The sequence below is a fragment of the Cervus elaphus genome, chromosome 23 (genome assembly GCF_910594005.1).
Source record: "Cervus elaphus chromosome 23, mCerEla1.1, whole genome shotgun sequence".
NCBI lineage: Eukaryota > Metazoa > Chordata > Mammalia > Artiodactyla > Cervidae > Cervus > Cervus elaphus.
In genome coordinates this window covers 28008894-28029688 of record NC_057837.1, presented here as the reverse complement: position 1 = coordinate 28029688, position 20795 = coordinate 28008894, and the positions used below count along the sequence as shown (strand labels likewise).

At 39.5% G+C, this 20795-nt stretch overlaps 1 protein-coding gene across 2 annotated transcripts in view; it reads right to left on the bottom strand.

Annotated features, from left to right (window-relative positions):
- The window catches only part of PRPF18 (pre-mRNA processing factor 18), a 52158-nt gene extending 32382 nt beyond the window's left edge, over positions 1–19776 (bottom strand). Inside the window, exons 1-3 of one of the 2 annotated variants that reach the window (XM_043884602.1) lie at positions 19560–19776; positions 2112–2189; positions 1970–1996 (exon numbers count right to left, since the gene is read on the bottom strand). In XM_043884602.1, the coding sequence (XP_043740537.1) occupies positions 1970–1996; positions 2112–2189; positions 19560–19625 (171 nt within the window). In that variant the 5' untranslated portion in view covers positions 19626–19776. The remainder of the gene's footprint in view (positions 1–1969; positions 1997–2111; positions 2190–19559) is intronic. The other variant, XM_043884603.1, reaches the window with a different exon arrangement.
- Between the last annotated feature and the right edge of the window lie 1019 nt (positions 19777–20795).

Sequence of the window (20795 nt, the reverse complement as noted above, 5' to 3'; positions counted from 1 at the left end):
AGGAATCATTGCTGGATGTGTAAAAAAACTTCCCAGTGCTCCACAGAACTTGCCCATGAACTGAGCCATGAAGGAAAATAATGAAAACCAGCCACTCTCTACTCATAGCACACAGAGATCAGACTGGACATTGTTGTTCATATGAAACTGCAGGGAAAAAAACTCTTCTAATATTTTCTTGAGTCAGCTTCCCAAGTCACAGTTTAGGAAAATTGAGTTCAGCAATTTATAAGCCCCACTGCGTGATCTGTAAAAAGATACTGAAACATGGTTTTCCAGTTGACCTAAGACAAATCTAATAGGTCAAAAGAAGATCCAAAAAAAAATCAAAGAAGATCAACATTAAGGGAAACCATTCAGTTAAGAAAGGCTGTATGGTTACAATTTTATACTTGATGATTCCACACTTTAGGTTAAAGGTTATATTAATCAGTGTTAATAGTGATAACAGAAAATGTAAGTAAAAAACTAAACTTTCGCCATTTTCACAAACCAAATCAGCATCAAGCCTCAATAAAAGGTAACTAGTTTTTATAAGAGAATAAAAGTAACATGCTGTATTTTCACTACTACCAACAAGAAACCATTAAATATGCTTTAGAAAGAAAACCCTGTAAAAAGAGGTATTTCTCCCAAAATCTCAGGATGAAAAGCATTTTCAATTATAAAATGGCAGTGAGTAGCCTTAAGGAAAAGACCTAAGACATTCTGTCAGCTGGACTCAACGTTACAAGCGGTATCTTTACAGCACTGATTTTGCTTCAGTGCTTTCCTCTATGCTGGCAAGAAAGGACTGCTGTTATAGCAAGAGCAATCTAACCAAAGGAAAAATGTCACTGTTTATTGTCCTACTTTATCAAAAAGTTAGAAAGGTTCAAATCTAAGGATATGGGAAAGAAACCGAGTCAGCGGACTAAGCCCAGGGTAAGTGATTCTTATTTTACTTTAAGTGTGAGTTAGACAACGCTAAGGCAAGCAAATAATGGAAATCCTTTCTGACTATCTATTCGATATTTAGATGGTTTTAAAACATATTTTAATTCCCTACACTAGAAGCAAATGAAATCAACATACTTAAGAGAAGTATCAAAATACCAATGTAAACTTTCATATTTTAAAAATCTATCAGAAATACAACTACAGTTTTAACACCTACCCTCTCCCAAGAGTACAAAGTGAAAGCAAATCCATATACATACCATTTGCATTCTTCATGCTTTCTTCTAGAAATGCTATGCCAGATAAAATTAATTTCCAGAACTTTCCCCATTACATGCACAAGAGTATTATTGTATAATCGATGTTTCACAAGCAGAGTCAATTTCAAATTTATGATTTGTCAAAAGTATTTCAATAGAACCTCTGAACTTTGTTTAAAAAATTAGACTAGATACAGTTATCTTTTAAAATAAATTAAACACAACTTCACCTCGTAACCTTTAACCCCTCCCAATAAAAACCCCAATACATTATTAACTAGGTAATCTCAAAGATAATTTTAGTCATGTTTCTAAAGTATTCAAAGTTTTCTAGACAACTCATTTATTTCTAATATTTCAAGATCACATTTTCTATCCAGTAGGCTGAGCAGTGTTTGAAATGTGATACCTTATCATATAAAATGGCTATATCTCAGGCCAAAAGGGATTATTCACATTGCAAACATAAAACAATGGCTTAAAATATTCAAGAGAAAGCAGGGGAGATACCACTGCTGCTGAATGAATAAAATGTTTTGAACCCTTTACAAATGGACTTTTATTGGGAGAGGCGGGGGAAGGAGCGGTGGTAGTGATGAAAATGAGGTAGTATCAGATCCAGGACTTAATTAAAAGAAAAAAAATTCAAGCTTTGATCTCAAGCCACTTCATGCTGTCCACAAAAAGCCAAACCATTCCAAGCCAAAGGTCATGCATGTATTTTCCTGAATTCAAGATTAAAAGAAAAAAAAAGAAAAACAAAATCATACCTCTCCAGATGGCTTCTCATTTACAGGCTAATGTATAACATTGATAAATTGAACAAAGATCAATTGTTTTGTTACTTTAACAACGGCTGTATAAATTTAAACTCAGAAATATATAATTTAACATAAAAGCAGGCATTCATACCTTGTAGCCACATCTTTCAAAATATGCTTCCTCTTCTTTTTTTGCAAGTTCACTACGCTTGAAATATTTTTTATTTTCCTATTGAAGAAAGAAGTAAGTTAATAATAACAGAAGTTGTAACTTTCCTATTGAAGATACAAGTAAGTTTCTTCCTACTGAAGAAAGAAGTTCAAATCTCATGTCTCTTGATCAACAACCTTGAAAGTTTTTCAAGAACTATAAAGTTTTTTAGGTCCCACAGAGATTATAGTGATTTCCTGAACATACCACCTGTCCTCCACCCTGGTCTAAACATGAAGACATTTCTCTTGTAGCATCATTTTAACTGACATTATCCAACAGCACAGAGAAGGAACCAACCCCATTTACCAAATGTTAACACTGTTTTGATTTAATTTCCTGGTGTTTTAATTTAATTTCTACAAATGGATTCATTACGAACCACATAAAATGTGATCCTTTAATTCTTTTCTCCTAACAGACCCAATCAAACAAAAATTATGGTAGCTTCAGCTGACATTTTAAATCTCATTAACAAGAGAGCTCCAAGGATGTGTCCACATTCTTTTTTGTCATCTGGAATCTTATTATAATGATCAGCTAACTGTATTTGTATTAACCAATTTTTAAAAATAATCTGGACATAGGATGGTTTAGGAGAGCTTCTCTAGTACAAAGATGGTTCAAAGGTATTTGGTTTTAAAATGACATGATGTTAAGAGATAAACTCAGCCTACTGTGGCAGGGAAAAAGGGTTAGCTCTTTCCAAGCTATATATAAAATTATCCTGTTAAAAATGCAGTACCTTGGATCATTTCATAATGTATAAAACTATCAAATCACTATGTTGAACACCTGAAAGTCATATTTTATGTCAGTTATAATGTAAAAAAAATACAGTTCCTCATTTGCAAGTTTGTTACTATCTGCAGTTCTGCCTCTTAGATACTACTTCACTGATGACTTAGTTCAAATCAAGATACCACCTTACTTCATAAGGAGTAACCATAACAATACCTCAATAATACCTCATATTTAGTGCCTCACAGTTCCAAAGCTCACTCAGGCAGTAATCATCAGCGATGCTATACCCTGACAAGGAAGTTTGATAGTGAACAATAGAAAGATCAGGTTGCCACACTTGAACCCACTGCTCAAGCCTGGCACCAGTAAAACATCAAGGAAGTACACTGCAAACCACTTAAATATGTCCTCCCCAAAAATCCAAATCAACCTCTGATCATACAACTTCCTAGAAAGATAAAGGAGACAGAAAAAAGCTCAACCACCACAGGAAAGCAATCAAACACTAACACATTTCATAAAAGTAGCCCCAGTTTCTCCAACAAGTTGACGAATTTAAAAAGTGGGGGACCTGAGGGAAAAGAAAATGTTTTCACTAAAAGAAACCAAGAGTCATAATAAATGCAATGAGTGGATTCTTGTGTGGACTTGATTTGAACAAACCAACTGTAAAAACATATATATGTTTGCATTTTAATATCAACAGGGGATATTTGAATGTAAGAAGAGTATTTCATGGTATTAAGGACCCAATTTTAATTTTGTTGAGTGTGATCTTAGTTCTATAAAGATATGTTCTTATTTTCTAGAGTTACATGTGTTGGGGGAAAGGTAGATAGGAGTTCATTATACAACTCTATTTGTGTATATATTAAAAACTAACAGCTTATAATTAACAGCTTTTTCTAAGTTCATTCATTAACTCACAAAATATTTACTGACTTATCTGATGCACCCCAAGCACAACTTTACAGATATAAAGACGACGTTACCCAGGGTAAGAAACTGATGGCATCATCTGAACATCAAAACTACTGTGGAGAAGGTGGATGCAAATAAAATTAATCCCACTGGAGAGGCGTGAAATCTGAGAATTAGAAAGGTCAGGTGACATTCCCAGAACTCAATAAGCCTCGTGAATAACAAAGATACGACTAAGACCTCTGGTCCTCAAATCCTTTGTGCTGATCCGGTATTCTACGTTACAGTTTTTCACACCCAAAATGCATTTCAACATCACTAATTGTTCCTTTTGACTATGTATAATAGAACGTACTGGTCTTATTTCAAATAAATGAATTGACAACATGGTCTGGTAGCCTCTCAGAAAGAGCTGGTATATAGGAAGAAAGTAACAGGACTCCCCAGGCCACAGACAACCTTTAACTATGGTATCTTTTACTACCATGTTTCAATTCCAGTGAACAAACCTACCAAAACCTTAAACCTAGAACATCCATTCCCAAAATGTAGACTTCTGGGGGTCCCTAAGACCCTTCCAGAGACTGCACAGGTCAAATTCATTTTCATAACACTGAGCTGAATTTTTACACATAATACACAGTGGTTTGCTGTGTACTTCCTTGATGTTTTACTGGTGCCAGGCTTGAGCAATGGGTTCAGGTGTGTGGGAACCTGATCTTTCCATTGTTCACCATTAAACTTCCTTGTCAGGGTACAGCATCACTGATGATCACTGCCTGAGTGAGCTGTGGAACTATGAGGCGCTAAATACCTGTGTGGAGGAATTACTGAGGTATTATTATGGTTACTGCTAATGAGCTAGGGCAGTGTTATGAAAGTTCATCTGATTTTACATAAAAATAAAAGACACTTTTCATTTTCACCAAGAACTTTATTAGAAAACATCCACTAACTGAACAAATTTTTTTGGCCAACCCAATACTAAGTCATGTGCCCCACCCCACTGCCCTTTTCACTATGCTCAGATTTGCACTGATGGTACAAAAGCTATGGTGAAAACAACTCCTAGAACGTTGGCATAAATATTGTTGACTTATCAGTAGTCACTTGTATCCCTCACCACCATGCTCTTGCCAGAAAATAAAAAGGTCAGTTTCTCTGAAGAATGTCTTGATAAAGTACAATTTTACTAAATCTTAACCCTTAAGTACATGGCCCTTTAATATTTGGTATGATGAAATGAAAGGAAATGAAACATATGAAGCACTTCCACGACATAATGAAGTAGGAGAGCTCTCTCAAAGAAAAACACTTGTGCAACTTGCTGATTATTCAGACTTGCATTTTTGGCAAACATTTTCTCAAAACTGAACAAAGCAACCTTGTCACCTAAAGGAAAACAATGACAGTATTTGTTGTCTGTGATAAAATTCCACCTGTCAAGGGAAAAGGAGAATGGTAGAAAAGTGGCATCCTTCACTGTGAACTCGCTGGCTTCCTGATACATAAAGGCTCCTTTGATGAAATCAGTGGTGATATTAACAGCTGTAACTGTTAAAACACTGTCTAATGCAAAAATCAACATTTAGAAGATCGGCACAATTCAGCATAGCTGAGAAACTCATGATGTCACAAAGGCAAGATGTTACAAAACCATGCACAGGCAAAAGATCTAGGAGCAGAACAGATCAGAATACAATAGGTCTAGAACAGACCAAATCAACAGATTTTAATATCCAAAAGGTCCACTGATACAGGTCAGAACTTTAACTCTCAGCTAATCAACAGACTGGTTCCAAATAGGAAAAGGAGTATGTCAAGGCTGTATATTGTCACCCTGCTTATTTAACTTATATGCAGAGTACATCATGAGAAACGCTGGGCTAGATGAAGCACAAGCTAGAATCAAGATTGCTGGGAGAAATATTAATAACCTCAGATATGCAGATGACACCATCCTTATGGCAGAAAATGAAGAAGAACTAAAGAGCCTCTTGACGAAAGTGAAAGAGGAGAGTGAAAAAGGTGGCTTAAAGCTCAGCATTCAGAAAACTAAGATCATGGCATCTGGTCCCATCACTTCATGGCAAATAGATGGGGAAACAGTGGCAGACTTTATTTTTTGGGCTCCAAAATCACTGCAGATGGTGACTGTAGCCATGAAATTAAAAGACACTTGCTCCTTGGGAGAAAAGTTATGACCAACCTAGACAGCATATTAAAAAGCAGAGACATTACTTTGCCAATAAAGGTCCATCTAGTCAAGGTTATGGTTTTTCCAGTAGTCATGTATGGATCTGAGAGTTGGACTATAAAGAAAGCTGAGCGCCAAAGAATTGATGCTTTTGAACTGTGGTGTTGGAGAAGACTCTTGAGAGTTCCTTGGACTGCAAGGAGATCCAACCAGTTCATCCTAAAGGATATCAGTCCTGGGTGTTCACTGGAAGGACTGATGTTGAAGCTGAAACTCCAATACTTTGGCCACCTGATGCGAAGAGCTGACTCACTGGAAAAGACCCTGATGCTGGGAGGGATTGGGGGCAAGAGGAGAAGGGGATGACAGAGGATGAGATGGCTGGATGGCATCACCGACTCAATGGAGATGATTTGGAGTAAAATCCTGGAGTTGGTGATGGACAGGGAGGCCTAGCCTGCTGTAGTCCATGGGGTCGCAAATAGTTGGACACAACTGAGCGACTAAACAGAATGGAATTTTTAAGAAACTCACCACTTGTCCAGTTCTGGTATAATATCAAAGAAAAATATCCACAATTACTGAAAAGGTTATTAAAATACTCCCTTTTCTAATTACCTCTCCTTCTCAAGATGAATTTTATTCAGCTACTTGAACAAAAAAAAAACATGCTGCAACAGGCTGAAAAAAGAAAACAGGAGAATCCAATTGTCTACTAATACAGTGGGGAGACTGGCAAAATGTAAAATATGCCATTCTTCTCACTAAATTTCTATTGTTTTAGAAAACAGTTTTCATAAAAATGTGTTATTTATGCTAACATGATGGGTTTTTTTTTACTATACTTCTACATGGAATATACATATACATTTTTAATACCTTAGTTTTAATTTCTAATAAAGATCAACAAATACATTCTACATAAACAAAAGCTCTCTGGACTTGTAATTAAGAACGTGAGAGAGACCAACAAGTGTCCTGAGACCAACAGTGTCCTGTCCGAGAAAAGGCCACTTGCTGGCATTCTCCAGGCCTGCACTAGCTCTTAAATGCTGGGAAGCTACTTGGGTCCCAATGTCGCCCACTGATCCTGGTGTATTTAACCCAGTTTCCTCCCCTATTGTCTACACTGATCATTATTCACTTCCCATTCTCTCAAACCTCTAAGCCCTTTATGTCTCCTGTTATTTCCAGCATATGATGAAGACACTCTACAAAGAAAAGGGAAGCCAGCAAACACGAACTCTGAATCCCCCCAGCACCGACCCCTTCTTCATCTGAGAATGGAAGAGGAAACCCTTGTCCTGTCTAAGGCCAACCCCTTCTAGCTGTCTTCCAGATCTCAAATCCTCCTGCCTTTCTCATAGTTAATTATCTATTTTCTCTCCTGCATCTCCCCCTTTTATTTCTCTACTGGTACAAATGATCATCACTTACATATACTCAAGACTCTGCAACCTTAAAGGAAACATTCATTACCTGTGCTGGGTATCATGCTAAGTACCATTTACAGCAGAACTACAATAAAATGTTCTCTAGTCTGTCTCCAAAGGAAATCAGTCCTGAATACTCATTGGAAGGACTGATGTTGAAGCTGAAACTCCAATCCTTTGGCCACCTGATGCGAAGAACTGACTCATTGGAAAAGACCCTGATTCTGGGAAAGACTGAAGGCGGGAGGAGAAGCGGATGACAGAGGATGAGATGGTTGGATGGCATCACCAACTCGATGGACATGAGTTTGAGGAAACTCCGAGAGTTGGTGATGGACAGGGAGGCCTGGCGTGCTGCAGTCCATGGGGTCACAAAGAGTCGGACACGACTGAGCGACTGAACTGAACTGAGCTGAAGTCCATCTCCACCTCCTCACTGCCAGGTCTCTGAGCAGCTGACCACCAACTGGGAGTCCATTCTTAACGCTCCACTGAAAAATTCCCTGAGCTCATCACTAACTTGCAAGGTGCAAATCTAAGGATCTTCAACTGTAATTCTCTTTGTTTTCAATCGCCTTCCTTCGGCTGTCGGACACTTTTCTTATTTCTTCCTTACTGGTCGGCTCAGATTTTCTATTTCTTGTTTTTCTGGTCATTTGTTTCACTTTGATTTGCCAATTTATCAGAACGTACTAATGCATTATTTGCCCTAATTATTGTATTTATTATTTCCTTTTTTCCAGTAACTTCCACACTGGTTCCTATAGTTCCTTCCTTTATTGTTTCAATTTCAGGATTTTGTCAATTTCTGTTAAAGGAGATTTTTCTTTTTTTAATTAAGTAGTTTCTATACTCTTATAAATGAAAAAAGCAAGTGCAGAAGAATGAATCTAGTATGCTGCCATCTTTATTAAAAAAGGAGAAAAGACACACCTCTGCATTTTCACATTTGCTTCCAAAGCATGAAATAACTGCAGGAGACCCCAAAGTTGACAATGTTAGCTGCTCTGGAGGAGGTGAACTGGAAGTTGGGGCACATGAGTAAGAAGGAAACTTTTTACTGTTCACCCTTTAGTATGTTTTGAATTTTGAATCATTTGAATGCATTATCTATTAACAATAAATTTAATTTTTGAAAACTAGTTTGCTTCTCATTTCTAAAAGTTATATTGAGAAAAATATAAGCGTTTTGCTTCTTACTATGTAACCCTTCACTTCAGGGCAAAAGAAGGTGGTCAAAACCAAAAGGTTCCCTACCATGTTTCACTATCAGCCTGCACACTCAAGCGGTGATTTCTATTTAAAACATTTCTAAGGCACGCTGAAAACACCAAACAAACTTATGGGAGATATGTTCGTGACACAACTGACACCGTAGTATTTTAAAACCTAAGATTAGTAACACACCCCTCTTTATAGGTAACTCAGGCAGGATAGAGAACTTGCCCAAACTTAAAAAGCCCTCTGTAACGGAGCCCCAGTGAACTTTAGGACTTGTTAACTCCTTTTACAAAGTTAGTTTCCTTTCTAGATGTATTCCAAATCTTTGAACTCTACATTTGTTGGCTCAATGACAGAATATACAACACAGCCCTACAAACACAAGCCTGAAAGTGGCTGGTAGCAATTTTAAGACAACATGTGAACTGAAGGTAACTGTGTTCCCTCCTAAAGCACTTGAACTCTCCATTGGACCTCTCACTCCAGCAGATTTTAAAAACAAGTTAAAGAGGGTATACATAAAAAGCACTTCTTCTTTTAAAGACAGAGCCTCATTCCTGCATGGTGCTTCACACATGCTATTCTTGGGTTTTGTTCAAGTTGTACTTTCTGGATTATAAACCTGAAATTCCCAGGCCTAAAGAGAACAAATCTTTCTACCACATCACCTGAAACTATAGCCCACACTAATGAAGAAGAGTCAAAACTAAAAACCAAATGCAACATGACTGTCACCATTTCATTAAGTAGAATCATCATTCCTTCAATCAGATTAAGCTTTTTAGTGTTTACAAAAATGAACATCAAACACAAACATCATCAAGAGTTCTACAAAAAGACACTGGAGAGCTAACAAATACACAGCCTGGACACCCAAAGCGGAATGTGAGCTGATAATCACGAACCATGTGACAGGGTCAGTTTCCTGCTAAAAAATGGAAATAAGCCTTAAAGAGTATGGAGTAACAAACCCAATGGCTGGGCACCCAAACACAATTTAAAGAGACACAATACTTCCAAGTGTAAGAACTGTAAACTGTCAAGGGATCCTATTAGCTAGGCGATATGTTTTCTCAATGATGCCATCCAAAGTAGAAAACTATCCAAATTTACCATGCACAGGTGAATTCTATGTACTTCATAATTATATATATTTGTATGACCCTATGGGGGCTTCCCTGATAGCCCAGTTGGTAAAGCATCCACCTGCAATGCAGGAGACCCTAGTTCAATTCCTGGGTCAGGAAGATTCGCTGGCATAGGGATAGGCTACCCACTCCAATATATCTAGGCTTCCCTTGTGGCTCAGCTGGTAAAGAATATGCCTGAAAAGCAGGAGACCTGGATTCAATCCCTCGGCTGGGAAGATCCCCTGGAGGAAGGGAAAGCTACCCACTCCAGTATTCTGGCCTAGAGAATTCCATGGACTATATAGTCCACGGGCTCCCAAAGAGTTGGGCATAACTGAACGACTTTCACTTTCACTTTTTTCATATCACCATATATAAAATTAGACAAAAATGTATGTGAGAAATAAATGCCAATCTTACACGGGCTCCTTAATGAAAAAGTTAAACATACACTTACTGTATTATCCAACCATTCCACTCCTATGCATTTATTCAAGAGAAATCAAGGGATATGTCCAAACAGAAACCTGTACACTCACGTTCACAGCAGCTTTATCATGATAGCCAAAAAACAGAAATGACCCAAATGTCTATCAACAGCCTAATGAATAAACAAATTGGGGGTATATCGATACAATGGTAGAAGACTGTTCAGTAACAAAAATAATGAAATTCTGATACAAATCCATGAATGAATCTCAAAATTAGACTGAAAGAAAGCAGATGAGAGAGCTTGTTTTGGACAACTCTGCATAAAACTCTAGAAAGTGCAATCTAAGTAACAGAAGGCAGACCCACAGTAGCCTGTGGAAGGGTAGGTAGAGCCCAGGGAGGGGGAAGAAAGCAGGATCAGAGGGGGCACAAGGAAACGCTGGGGCGAGACAGATATGTTCACGCTCCTCACTGTGGTGACAGCATCACCGGTGCAGACACGGCATAACTGACTGAGCTGTGCACTTTAAATACATGCAGCTTCCTCTGTGTCAAGTACACCTCAATAAAGCTGCTTAAATAAGCAGCACAGATGGGCGCAGCCTAAGTGTGCACCAGTAAGTAGGTGGATAAAGAAGATGTGCTACATATACACACAAGGCACTACTGCCCAGTCATAAAAAAAAAACAAAATTCTGTCATCTGCAGCAACATGGATGGACTTGGAGGGCATGTGCAAGTGAAACAGGCAGAGAAAGGCAAATTTATGTGGAATCTAAAAAGTACCACAAACTAGTGACTATAAAAAAGAAAAAGCAGACTCACAGATACAATAGAGAACAAACTGGTGGTTACCAGCGGAAAGGGTGGAGGGGCAATACAGGGGTAGGGGAATAAGAGGTACAAACTATTATGTATAAGCTACAAGGACATACTGTACATACATGTATGTATGTACATACATACAAGGACATACATACAAGGACAACACAAGGAAGAGTCAATATTTTATAATAACTATATGTGGAACAGAGCCTTTAAAATTGTGAATCACTCTACTGTATACCTGGAACTTATGTAAGTATAGCAACTATACTTCAATTAAAAAAACAAAATTAAACAGAGTGTTAGCATCTACACTGCCTGACTTTACAACTCACCAAACTGCAGCAGCAATCAAGACAGTGTGGCACTGACATAAAGATCAACAAACAGATTAGAACAAGAGAGCAGAGCAGAACAGAACAGAGCCACACAAACTATTGCTGATTTTTAATGATACCAAAACCATCCAAAGGGAAAAGAAAAACAGTTTCAATAAATGGTGCTAGAACAAATGGATATCCAAATACAATAAACCACACCCCTGCCTCACATCATACAAAAAAACTGATCCATAAAAAGTTTGTTTTTGTAAAAGATAAAACCATAAAGCTTTTAGATGTTATAAGAGAATATCTTACTCTCTTGAGTAAATGCTTAGGAGTGGAATAGCTCTATCACTCAGCAGGTCTAAGTTTTACTTTAAGAAACTGCCAAACTGTTTTTCAACAGGTTACACTATTTTATATTCCCAGGTAAGATACAGTCAACATTAACCATGAAAAACTGATAAGCTGGACTTCATTAAAATTAAAAACTTTTAAGGAGATGAACAGAAAACCCACAGTCTAGAAAATTCACAATATATACTGACAAAGGAGTGATATCCATGGTATCTATAAAGAATTCCTTGAACTTACTACGGATAAACCAACCAATCCAATTTTAAAATATGCAAGTAATTTTAAGCCAAATCACAAAAGATATACAAATAGAAAAACACACAAGATATATTTAACATTAATTCTCAGGGAGATGCGTATTAAAACCACCATGAGATATTACGATACATCCACCAGAATAGCTGAAGTTAGACTGAAGCACAAATCGCTGACACAATGTCTAGGTCTGAACCGTCTTGCTTTGCTGGTGGAGGCGAGACACAGTCCGACCACTTTGGGAAAATGTCTGATGGCTTTCTATAAAACTAAACACATAACAAACCCCATGACCTAGCAATTCCATTCCCCGGCATTTTCCTACTAGAAATGAAAACACAAGGCTCGCACAGGGATTTCCCTGGTGTTCCAGTGGCCAATGCAGAGGACACAGGTTCAATCCCTGGCCAGGAAGGTCCCACAGGCCGCAGCACGCTGAGCCCGCGCGCCACAACTAATGAGGCCTGCGAGCCCGAGACCCCGAGCTCTGCCTCAAGAGAAGCCCCCGAAACGAGGAGCCCGCGCGCAGCTGGAGGCAAGCACACAACCAAGCCCCAGCACAGCCAAAACCAGTCAGGGACTTAAAAAACAAAAGACTTGCACAAGAGGGTCCACAGCTAGATCCTAGAAACAGCCCAGGTGACCATCCTCAGGGTAGCAGATCAACAGACTGGTATTCTGCAACACAATACTTCTCAGCAATAAAAGGAATAAACAACTGACACACACAACAACATGAATAAAATTAAGCTTGTGTCATATAAGAGTCCGTAAAGTTCTAGGGCAGGCAAAGCCAACGGATGGCGGAAAGAAATCGAAGCAGCAGTTGCTTCTGGGGATGGTAAAGGCTGACTGCAAGGTGGAATGAAGGCAATGTTCTGTACCTCGATACACACAGGGTCACACAGGTGTGTATGCATTTATCAAAAATCACTGAGTGGGACACTTACGATTTGTGTATTTTTTCATATGTATAGACAAACACTGAACACTAGTCAATGAAAAACATGTCAAATTATATATATTTAAGGGTAAAGTGTAACAATGTCTGTAAATCTGAAACGCATTAAGATCAGTACCTTGGCTTCAGGACCCTGTAAGCAGCTGGAAAACACTCATCTAAAGAGCCATCTTTGGTCATTTCAAGCGGATTCCCAGCTTTTTATGGTTCATCTGTTTTATGTGAAATGGTAACAACTTAGCTTGTATCTCTTGTCAAAGTGTGGAAAAGCTGCCTTCCACTATTCTAAAATGTTCTGCCTGCTTTACTGTCCTGAGGTAAAAGCAGTTTCTGCACTGCTAGATGGACTGACAAATGGATATACAATGGTGGACAGATGGACAGTCAAAGAATAAAGCAAATATATTAAAATGTTAATCACAGGCTTAACTGCAAATCTAGATGGTAGGCATATGGGTGTTCACAGTACAATTATTTTGAGTGTTCTGTACAATTAAAAGCTTTCACAGTGAAGTTCTGAGGAAAAAAGTCTTTGCAGGAAATGTCAAGACATGGTATCAACATGACAAATTCCCTTCCACGCTGTTTTCTGACTGTACCAAAAAACTTGTGAAAGGCTCCTCACCAACTGCTAGAGAGAGAGAGGTGTTGGAGAGTTTTATAGAAGACTGTGGGAATGAAGGCAAAGTGTGAATAAAGGCAAGCTCAAGGACTGGAATAAATGAAGAAGGGTCAGCAGAGTTGGGACAGCTGCCTGGTACTAGGGATTAAAGGGCACAGAGATGTTCACCAGCCCAGAAAGGACTAGTTCTTGACCTTTTTGAGTCAAAGATCCCTTTAATGATATCATCAACAGGAGGAGGGGACGTGGGGTCATAGATATATATACATGCTAAACTTTTTATTTATATACCATACCAGAAATGGTATGGACCTAACAGAAGCAGAAGATGTTAAAAAGAGGTGGCAAGAATACACAGGAGAACTATGCCAAAAAGATCTTCACAACCCAGATAATCATGATGGTGGTGATCACTCACCTAGAACCAGACATCCTGGAATGTGAAGTCAAGTGGGCCTTAGGAAGCATCATTATGAACAAAGCTAGTGGAAGTGATGGAATTCCAGTTGAGCTATTTCACATCCTGAAAGATGATGCTGTGAAAGTGCTGCACTGAATATGCCAGCAAATTTGGAAAACTCAGCAGTGGTCACAGGACTGGCAAAGGTCAGTTTTCATTCCAATCCCAAAGAAAGGCAATGCCAAAGAATGCTCAAACTACCGCACAATTACACTCTTCTCACACTTTAGTAAAGCAATGCTCAAAATTCTCCAAGCCAGGCTTCAGCAATACATGAACCGTGAACTTTCAGATGTTCAAGCTAGTTTTAGAAAGGGCAGAGGAACCAGAGATCAAATTGCCAACATCTGCTGGATCATCGAAAAAACAAGAGAGTTCCAGAAAAACATCTATTTCTGCTTCACTGACTATGCCAAAGCCTTTGACTGTGTGGATCACAATAAACTGTGGAAAATTCTGAAAGAGATGGGAATACCAGACCACCTGACCTGCCTCTTAAGAAACTTGTATGCAGGTCAGGAAGCAACAGTTAGAACTGGACATGGAACAACAGACTGGTTCCAAATAGGAAAAGGAGTATGTCAAGGCTGTATATTTCACCCTGCTTATTTAACTTATATGCAGAGTACATCATAAGAAACGCTGGGCTGGAGGAAGCACAAGCTGGAATCAAGATTGCTGGGGAAAATATCAATAACCTCAGATATGCAGATGACACCACCTTTATGGCAGAAAGTGAAGAACTAAAGAGCCTCTTGATGAAAGTGAAAGAGGAGAGTGAAAAAGTTGGCATAAAGCTCAACATTCAGAAAACTAAGATCATGGCATCTGGTCCCATCACTTCATGGCAAATAGATGGGGAAACACTGGAAACAGTGGCTGACTTTATTTTGGGGGGCTCCAAAATCACTGCAGATGGTGACTGCAGCCATGAAATTAAAAGATGCTTACTCCTTGGAAGGAAAGTTATGACGCACCTAGACAGCATATTAAAAAGCAGAGACATTACTTTGCCAACAAAGGTCCATCTGGTCAAGGCTATGGTTTTTCCAGTAGTCATGTATGGATGTGAGATTTGGGCTACAAAGAAAGCTGAGTGCAGAATAATTGATGCTTTTGAGCTGTGGTGTTGAAGAAGACTCCTGAGAGTCCCTTGGACTGGGAAGTAGCCAAGGCCTGAACTTTAAGGAAAACCAACATTTAACGGATAAAAACCAAACAATAAAAAAGCAACAACAAAAGAGAAGCCTCTAAAGGAGATCAGAAATAAGTAGCCTAAAAAGTAGACGCAAATGCAGGATGCTCTGGGGTAAGAGGCCAAGGGAAGTGGAGAAAGTGGACCAGTCTAGTACAAATGCTCTTGAGGTTAAGAAACCATGGCAGTTACTACGGCCCCTGATTAGGATGGATTCAGTGTAACTGCCAGGGCAGAAACCAGGTTAAGGAGTAAGTGAGAAACAGAATTTAAGAAGCTTGGCTATAAAGAAAAAGAACAGCTGTGTGGGGTTTTGTTTCTGATTTTATTTTTAATAACAGTTGTGTTTTAAAAAACAAACAAAAAAAGGAGATGTATGTATGTCTGTTGAAACATACATATAGCACTGAAACATATATACATACATCATGTATGTTTCAGTGCTGCTGGAGATAAGCCAGTAGAGAGATTAAGACACAGGAGGAAAGGAGACAAGTGATATTTAGGTTCTGATGATGCTAATAAAGATGAGAGTTGGGCTTCAACATGTAAGTGGAAGGTGTGACCCAACATACAGCCAATATCTCATCCACCTTCATAGGAGAAAGGTGAGGAATTTATTGACTGATGTCTTCTCTTTATAAAACTGAAAGTAGGTTCCTTACAGTAAAGGATCAAGCATTATTTTTTAAAAAATCCTCTGTGGCACAGTGTAGTACCTTGCACAGAGGAAACATTCAACAAATATTGGAAAAAAACACAGCTAAAATTCTACACAAAGTCCATCTTCCAAACTGCAACTAATACAACTGCTAATTAAGCCCCACTGAGTGCTGTAGTGGCCTGGCTTTCCATGTGAATGAGGCTTTGTGTTAAATGAAGATTCACCAACACCAGGGATCCAAAGCACTGGCATTCTAGCAAGAGGGAGGCCGAATTTACCTCCAAGAAGTTACACCTGGAAGAGCACTGAACACAGGTGACAGGAGGCTGCTTTACAAGCTCCTCCAGTTCTGACAAAGGGGCGCTCACAAGCTAAGTATTTACTATATCCAACCACTGGGCTAACAAGAAAAAGCTGAGGGGCGTCCCTGGCGGCTCAGTGGAGAAGAATCTACCTGTCAATGCGGGAGACATGGGTCTGATCCCTGATCCAGGAAGACCCCACGTGCCGAGGAGCAACGGAGCCCACTGAGCCTGAGTTAGAGCCCAGAAGTCGCAACTACTGAAGCCCACACGCCTAGAGCCCGTGATCTACAACAAAAGAAGCCCCCGAAATGAGAAGCCCGAGCACTGAAACTGAAGAGTAGACCCCACTCGGCAGCACTACAGAAAAGCCCTCATAGCAACGAAGACCCAGCACATTCTAAATGTTGCTAGAATTTCAAATTAATTAATTTAAAAAAGAAAAGGCTGGGACACCATGCTACATAGAGGATGGATAAACAAGGTCCTACTGTATGGCACAAAGGACTATAGTCAATATCCCATGATAAACCATAATGGAAAAAATATGAAAAAGAACATATATATGTATAACTCAACGACTTTGCTGTAGAAGTCACAGCAGAAATTAAATGCTACATTGTAAAATGACGAAAGAGGAGGTGGCGCTTCTGGAAAAACAGTACAACAGAAATGGGCGTTTCCCAGCTACAGAAAGGGTAGTGAAAAGGATTCACTGATCCGCGACCAGAAATTTTTTAAAAATCAAACAGGACAATGGATTAAAACAAAGAAATGTATGATAGAATCACATGTACTTAAGATAAGAAATGTTGCATGAAAATGTTTTCATACATATCAGATCAAAATATAGATTTATTTCTTACTGTGGCTGGGGCAGTGGGAAATTTGAAAGTTACTGACAGACACTATAATACAGAAAGATAAAGGCTATAAAGCAAACAATTCCGTATAAAATTATATGGCAGCAAAGCAAATGACTGTCTCCCCAGGCATTAAAAAGAAAAGGTGTCCAGTCTGGGCTTCCCCTCATAGCTCAGTTGGTAAAGAATCTGCCTGCAATGCAGGAGACCCCGGTTCAATTCCTGGGTCGGGAATATCTGCAGGAGAAGGAATAGGCTACCCACTCCAGTATTCTTGGGCTTCCCTTGTGGCTCAGCTGGTAAAGAATCCATCTGCAGAAGACCTGGGTTCGATTCCCTGGGTGGGAAAGATCCCCTGGAGAAGGGAAAGGCTACGCACTCCAGTATTCTGGCCTGGAGAATTCCATGGACTTGTATAGTCCATGGGGACGCAGAGTCTGACTCCACTGAGCGACTTTCACTACACATATTGCCCTATGTTATGCAGGAGAACTCACCCACGCAGTGAGGACTGAGATCCACCACAGAGCCCGGAGAAAATCAGACAACCCTCAGCTTCATCATCCGTGGAAAGAGCATACTAACTGCCCTACGTACCAAGCGGGGTTGCTGTAAAGCTCTATTGAGAAAGCATACTATGGTGTTTGAAAAACACACATTGTGTATGTTAATTTAAGATAATTTAATTCTTAGATTAGCCCTATGAACACCAGTTCTATGTTCACAGGTGAAGATAAACAGCTGGTCTGCAGCGGTTAAGGGAGTAAGCTTCAGAGTGGAAGAGGAGTCTGATTCAGGCGCTCTCTCTTGCTAGCTGTGCAGATCTGTGTCAATCTGTAAATCAACCTAGCTTCTCTTAGTTTCCATTTTCTCATCTGTGAATGGCAGCAACAAGTAACTTTATGGAATTGATGTGCAAATTAAACAAGGTATCATGGAGAAGGAAATGGCAACCCACTCCAGTATTCTTGCCTGGAAAAGTCCATGGACAGAGGAGCCTGGCGGGCTGCAGTCCATGGGGTTACATGACTGAGCATGTGTGCACGAGGGTGGAGGGAGATGGGTTGGTAGCAATAAAGTTGTAGAACTGAAAAAACTAAATAAATAAACAAGGTATCAGATATGAAGCCTTCTGCATACTGCCTTGCGGATTACTATTACTGGAACTATGACTTTCAGTATTTTATTTTTTTGACTTTCAGTATTTTAACCCGCATCTCATGTATGTCCCTTTGCTGGCCCTAATCGGGAAATCAATCTTATCTCCTGGCCAGGGATATCGGAGTAATTAAATCAACTATCAAATTACAAACTTAAAGACATACCCGAAAAATTTTATACATGATGATAAATTAAGAACAATTATGTAGAATCAGTGTTTATAATTAATCATTTTTAAAGATTAGTCTATTTCCAAGACAAAGAAACTAATTATGCAAATACACACGTTGTAAACACTGAGAATGAGCTGAGCTTTTCCTGATTCCATTTTCCCTCTAAAATATTTTGTATTCCAACACCTGGCCCTTTATAACACCCACTGTGCATTCCAACATCTAAATCAGCTTTTTCAAATACTCCAGAAACCATTCATCAAAGGTAAAAGGCACCCAGTTAAGAGATGAAAATACCAAGTTACAAATATGAACAAGCTCTGCCCCACACCATTTGCTAAATAACACTATTTAATTAGCTCCACTTTGTTAATTACTTTTTAAAGTTTCAATGATTATGAAACTTCCATCTGCCAAGCTAACAATCCCAACTTACACTACAGCAAATACTTAAGTCAGGTGTTCTCACAGTGTAGTAGTCCACAAGAGTCCCTGGGGTCGTTAAGACCCTCTGAGAGGGTCCCTGAGGTCAAAACTATTCTCAGTACTAAGGTATTATTTACCCGTTCACTCTGTTACATTTACACTGAGAGTGAAAAGTGAGTCTCCTGAAGGCTTCACAACAATCAAGACAACAGCACTAAACTGTACCAGCTGTCCGATTCGTCCATGCTGAGCACTAATGGAATGGGGTAGTTTCACTTAACTACCTCCTTGAAGTTGTAAAATTGTTAATTTTACTAAGTCGTGGTCCTTAACCACATCTTTTTAATATCCTGTGCGATAAAACAGGAAGGACACATAAAGTGCAAAGCCTTCTTAAAATGACAGAAGTGAACGACCAGAAAAAAACTGGGGCGGTCCGAAAAATACCGACGGACGGGAATGGGTATGAGGGACAGCTGGGGGAAGGAGAACTGCCAGTCTCGGGTTTTCCTGCAATTCCCACACTTCCATCCCAAAGGCTGCCGAGTGTAGTGCCAAGGGCACAGTGGGTCTAGCGGCGGCCTCTCTCGGGCCGCGGCGGGGTTCTGGCTGAGCCCCACCCAGACAGGACCCGCTCAGCACCGTTCCCCTCTCCCCAGGCCCTCTCCCACGCAAACACTCAGCTCCTCCGTCGCCAACGCCCACGACCCCAAGGCTCCTCACCACCAACAGGTTCCTGTCCTCCACCAGCTGCCGCTTCCGGAGGATCTCCGATTTCAGAACGTCCATCTTGCTGTCCGGGTTGAAGCTGTCTCGAGTTTTCTTTCTCCCTCTCCAGCTCCAGCTCCCTGGACTAAGACTTTAAACCCAGCCAGCCACCGCTAACCTACTTACACGGAGGCAGCCCAAATACCGGAGGACAACAACTGACAGGGCGGCTTCCGGCGGAAGCTGAGGTGAGCGAGAGGAGGGGAAAGAGTGCCCCAGGGCTCCTATTATTGACGTAGTCCCTGAGGGTCGGCGCCCCCTGGCGGTCCTCTCCGATATCGTGCTTGTAGTTTCCGTGGAGATAGGAACAAAAGTGGAAAACATGAACACGAGTCTTCTAAAGGGATGCTGCATTTTAAAAAAATAAGCTATATACCTATGTCAACGGTACTTCAGTTTTAAAAGAAGATAAAGGTTATACCTTTTTGTACCTGCTACTTCAGATGCAAAAGCTTCATAGCGGAACACTTCATTTATGATTACTGAAGCCAGATCTTTTACCTGCTACAGGAGAATTTCACTTTGGAGTTCCTGAAGCTACCTGCGTGCCAAAATTAATGTACTCAAGTGAGAAAACCCATAACAATAATACTAACTCATAAGTACAGAGTAAAAGGTGTTCGCTGCTGGCTGGTGAAACTACCTATAAACTTAGACAATTATAGTACATTCATTTAAGTAATTTCAGAAGTAAATATGTCCCTCCTCCCTGAGTTCTAGATTGTTCGTATATCTTAGTGATAATTGAACATTTACCCCAGCAAACTGAGATAATCTCTTTGGTCATGTGTTCAGCAATCAAGATTTTCAGTGAGACAATTAAAGATGTAATTGAAAAAAATTGTTAATGGCGTTGCAAGAATACAAATTAAATTGGGGGGAAATTATATCAAGAGATTTTAATTTTTTTTTTTGAGATTTTAATTTTTAAAAGACCCTAAAAACTGTTTACAGTTTTATTGTTGGTTCTATGCCACTGAAGCTGTTTTTAAGTTTCTAGTTAAGTCATAACTGAACAATATTAGACATGCTGCTTTTCCCTAGTCAAAAAAGGAAAGAAATATTCAGTTCAGTCGATTCATAATGGGTGAGATGGTTTGGCAAAATAAAAGATGATAGAGAATTGTTTCAACTTACAAAGTACTTTTACTGTATATGTGTATGTGTTGGTTATATTTCCTTTAAAAGATA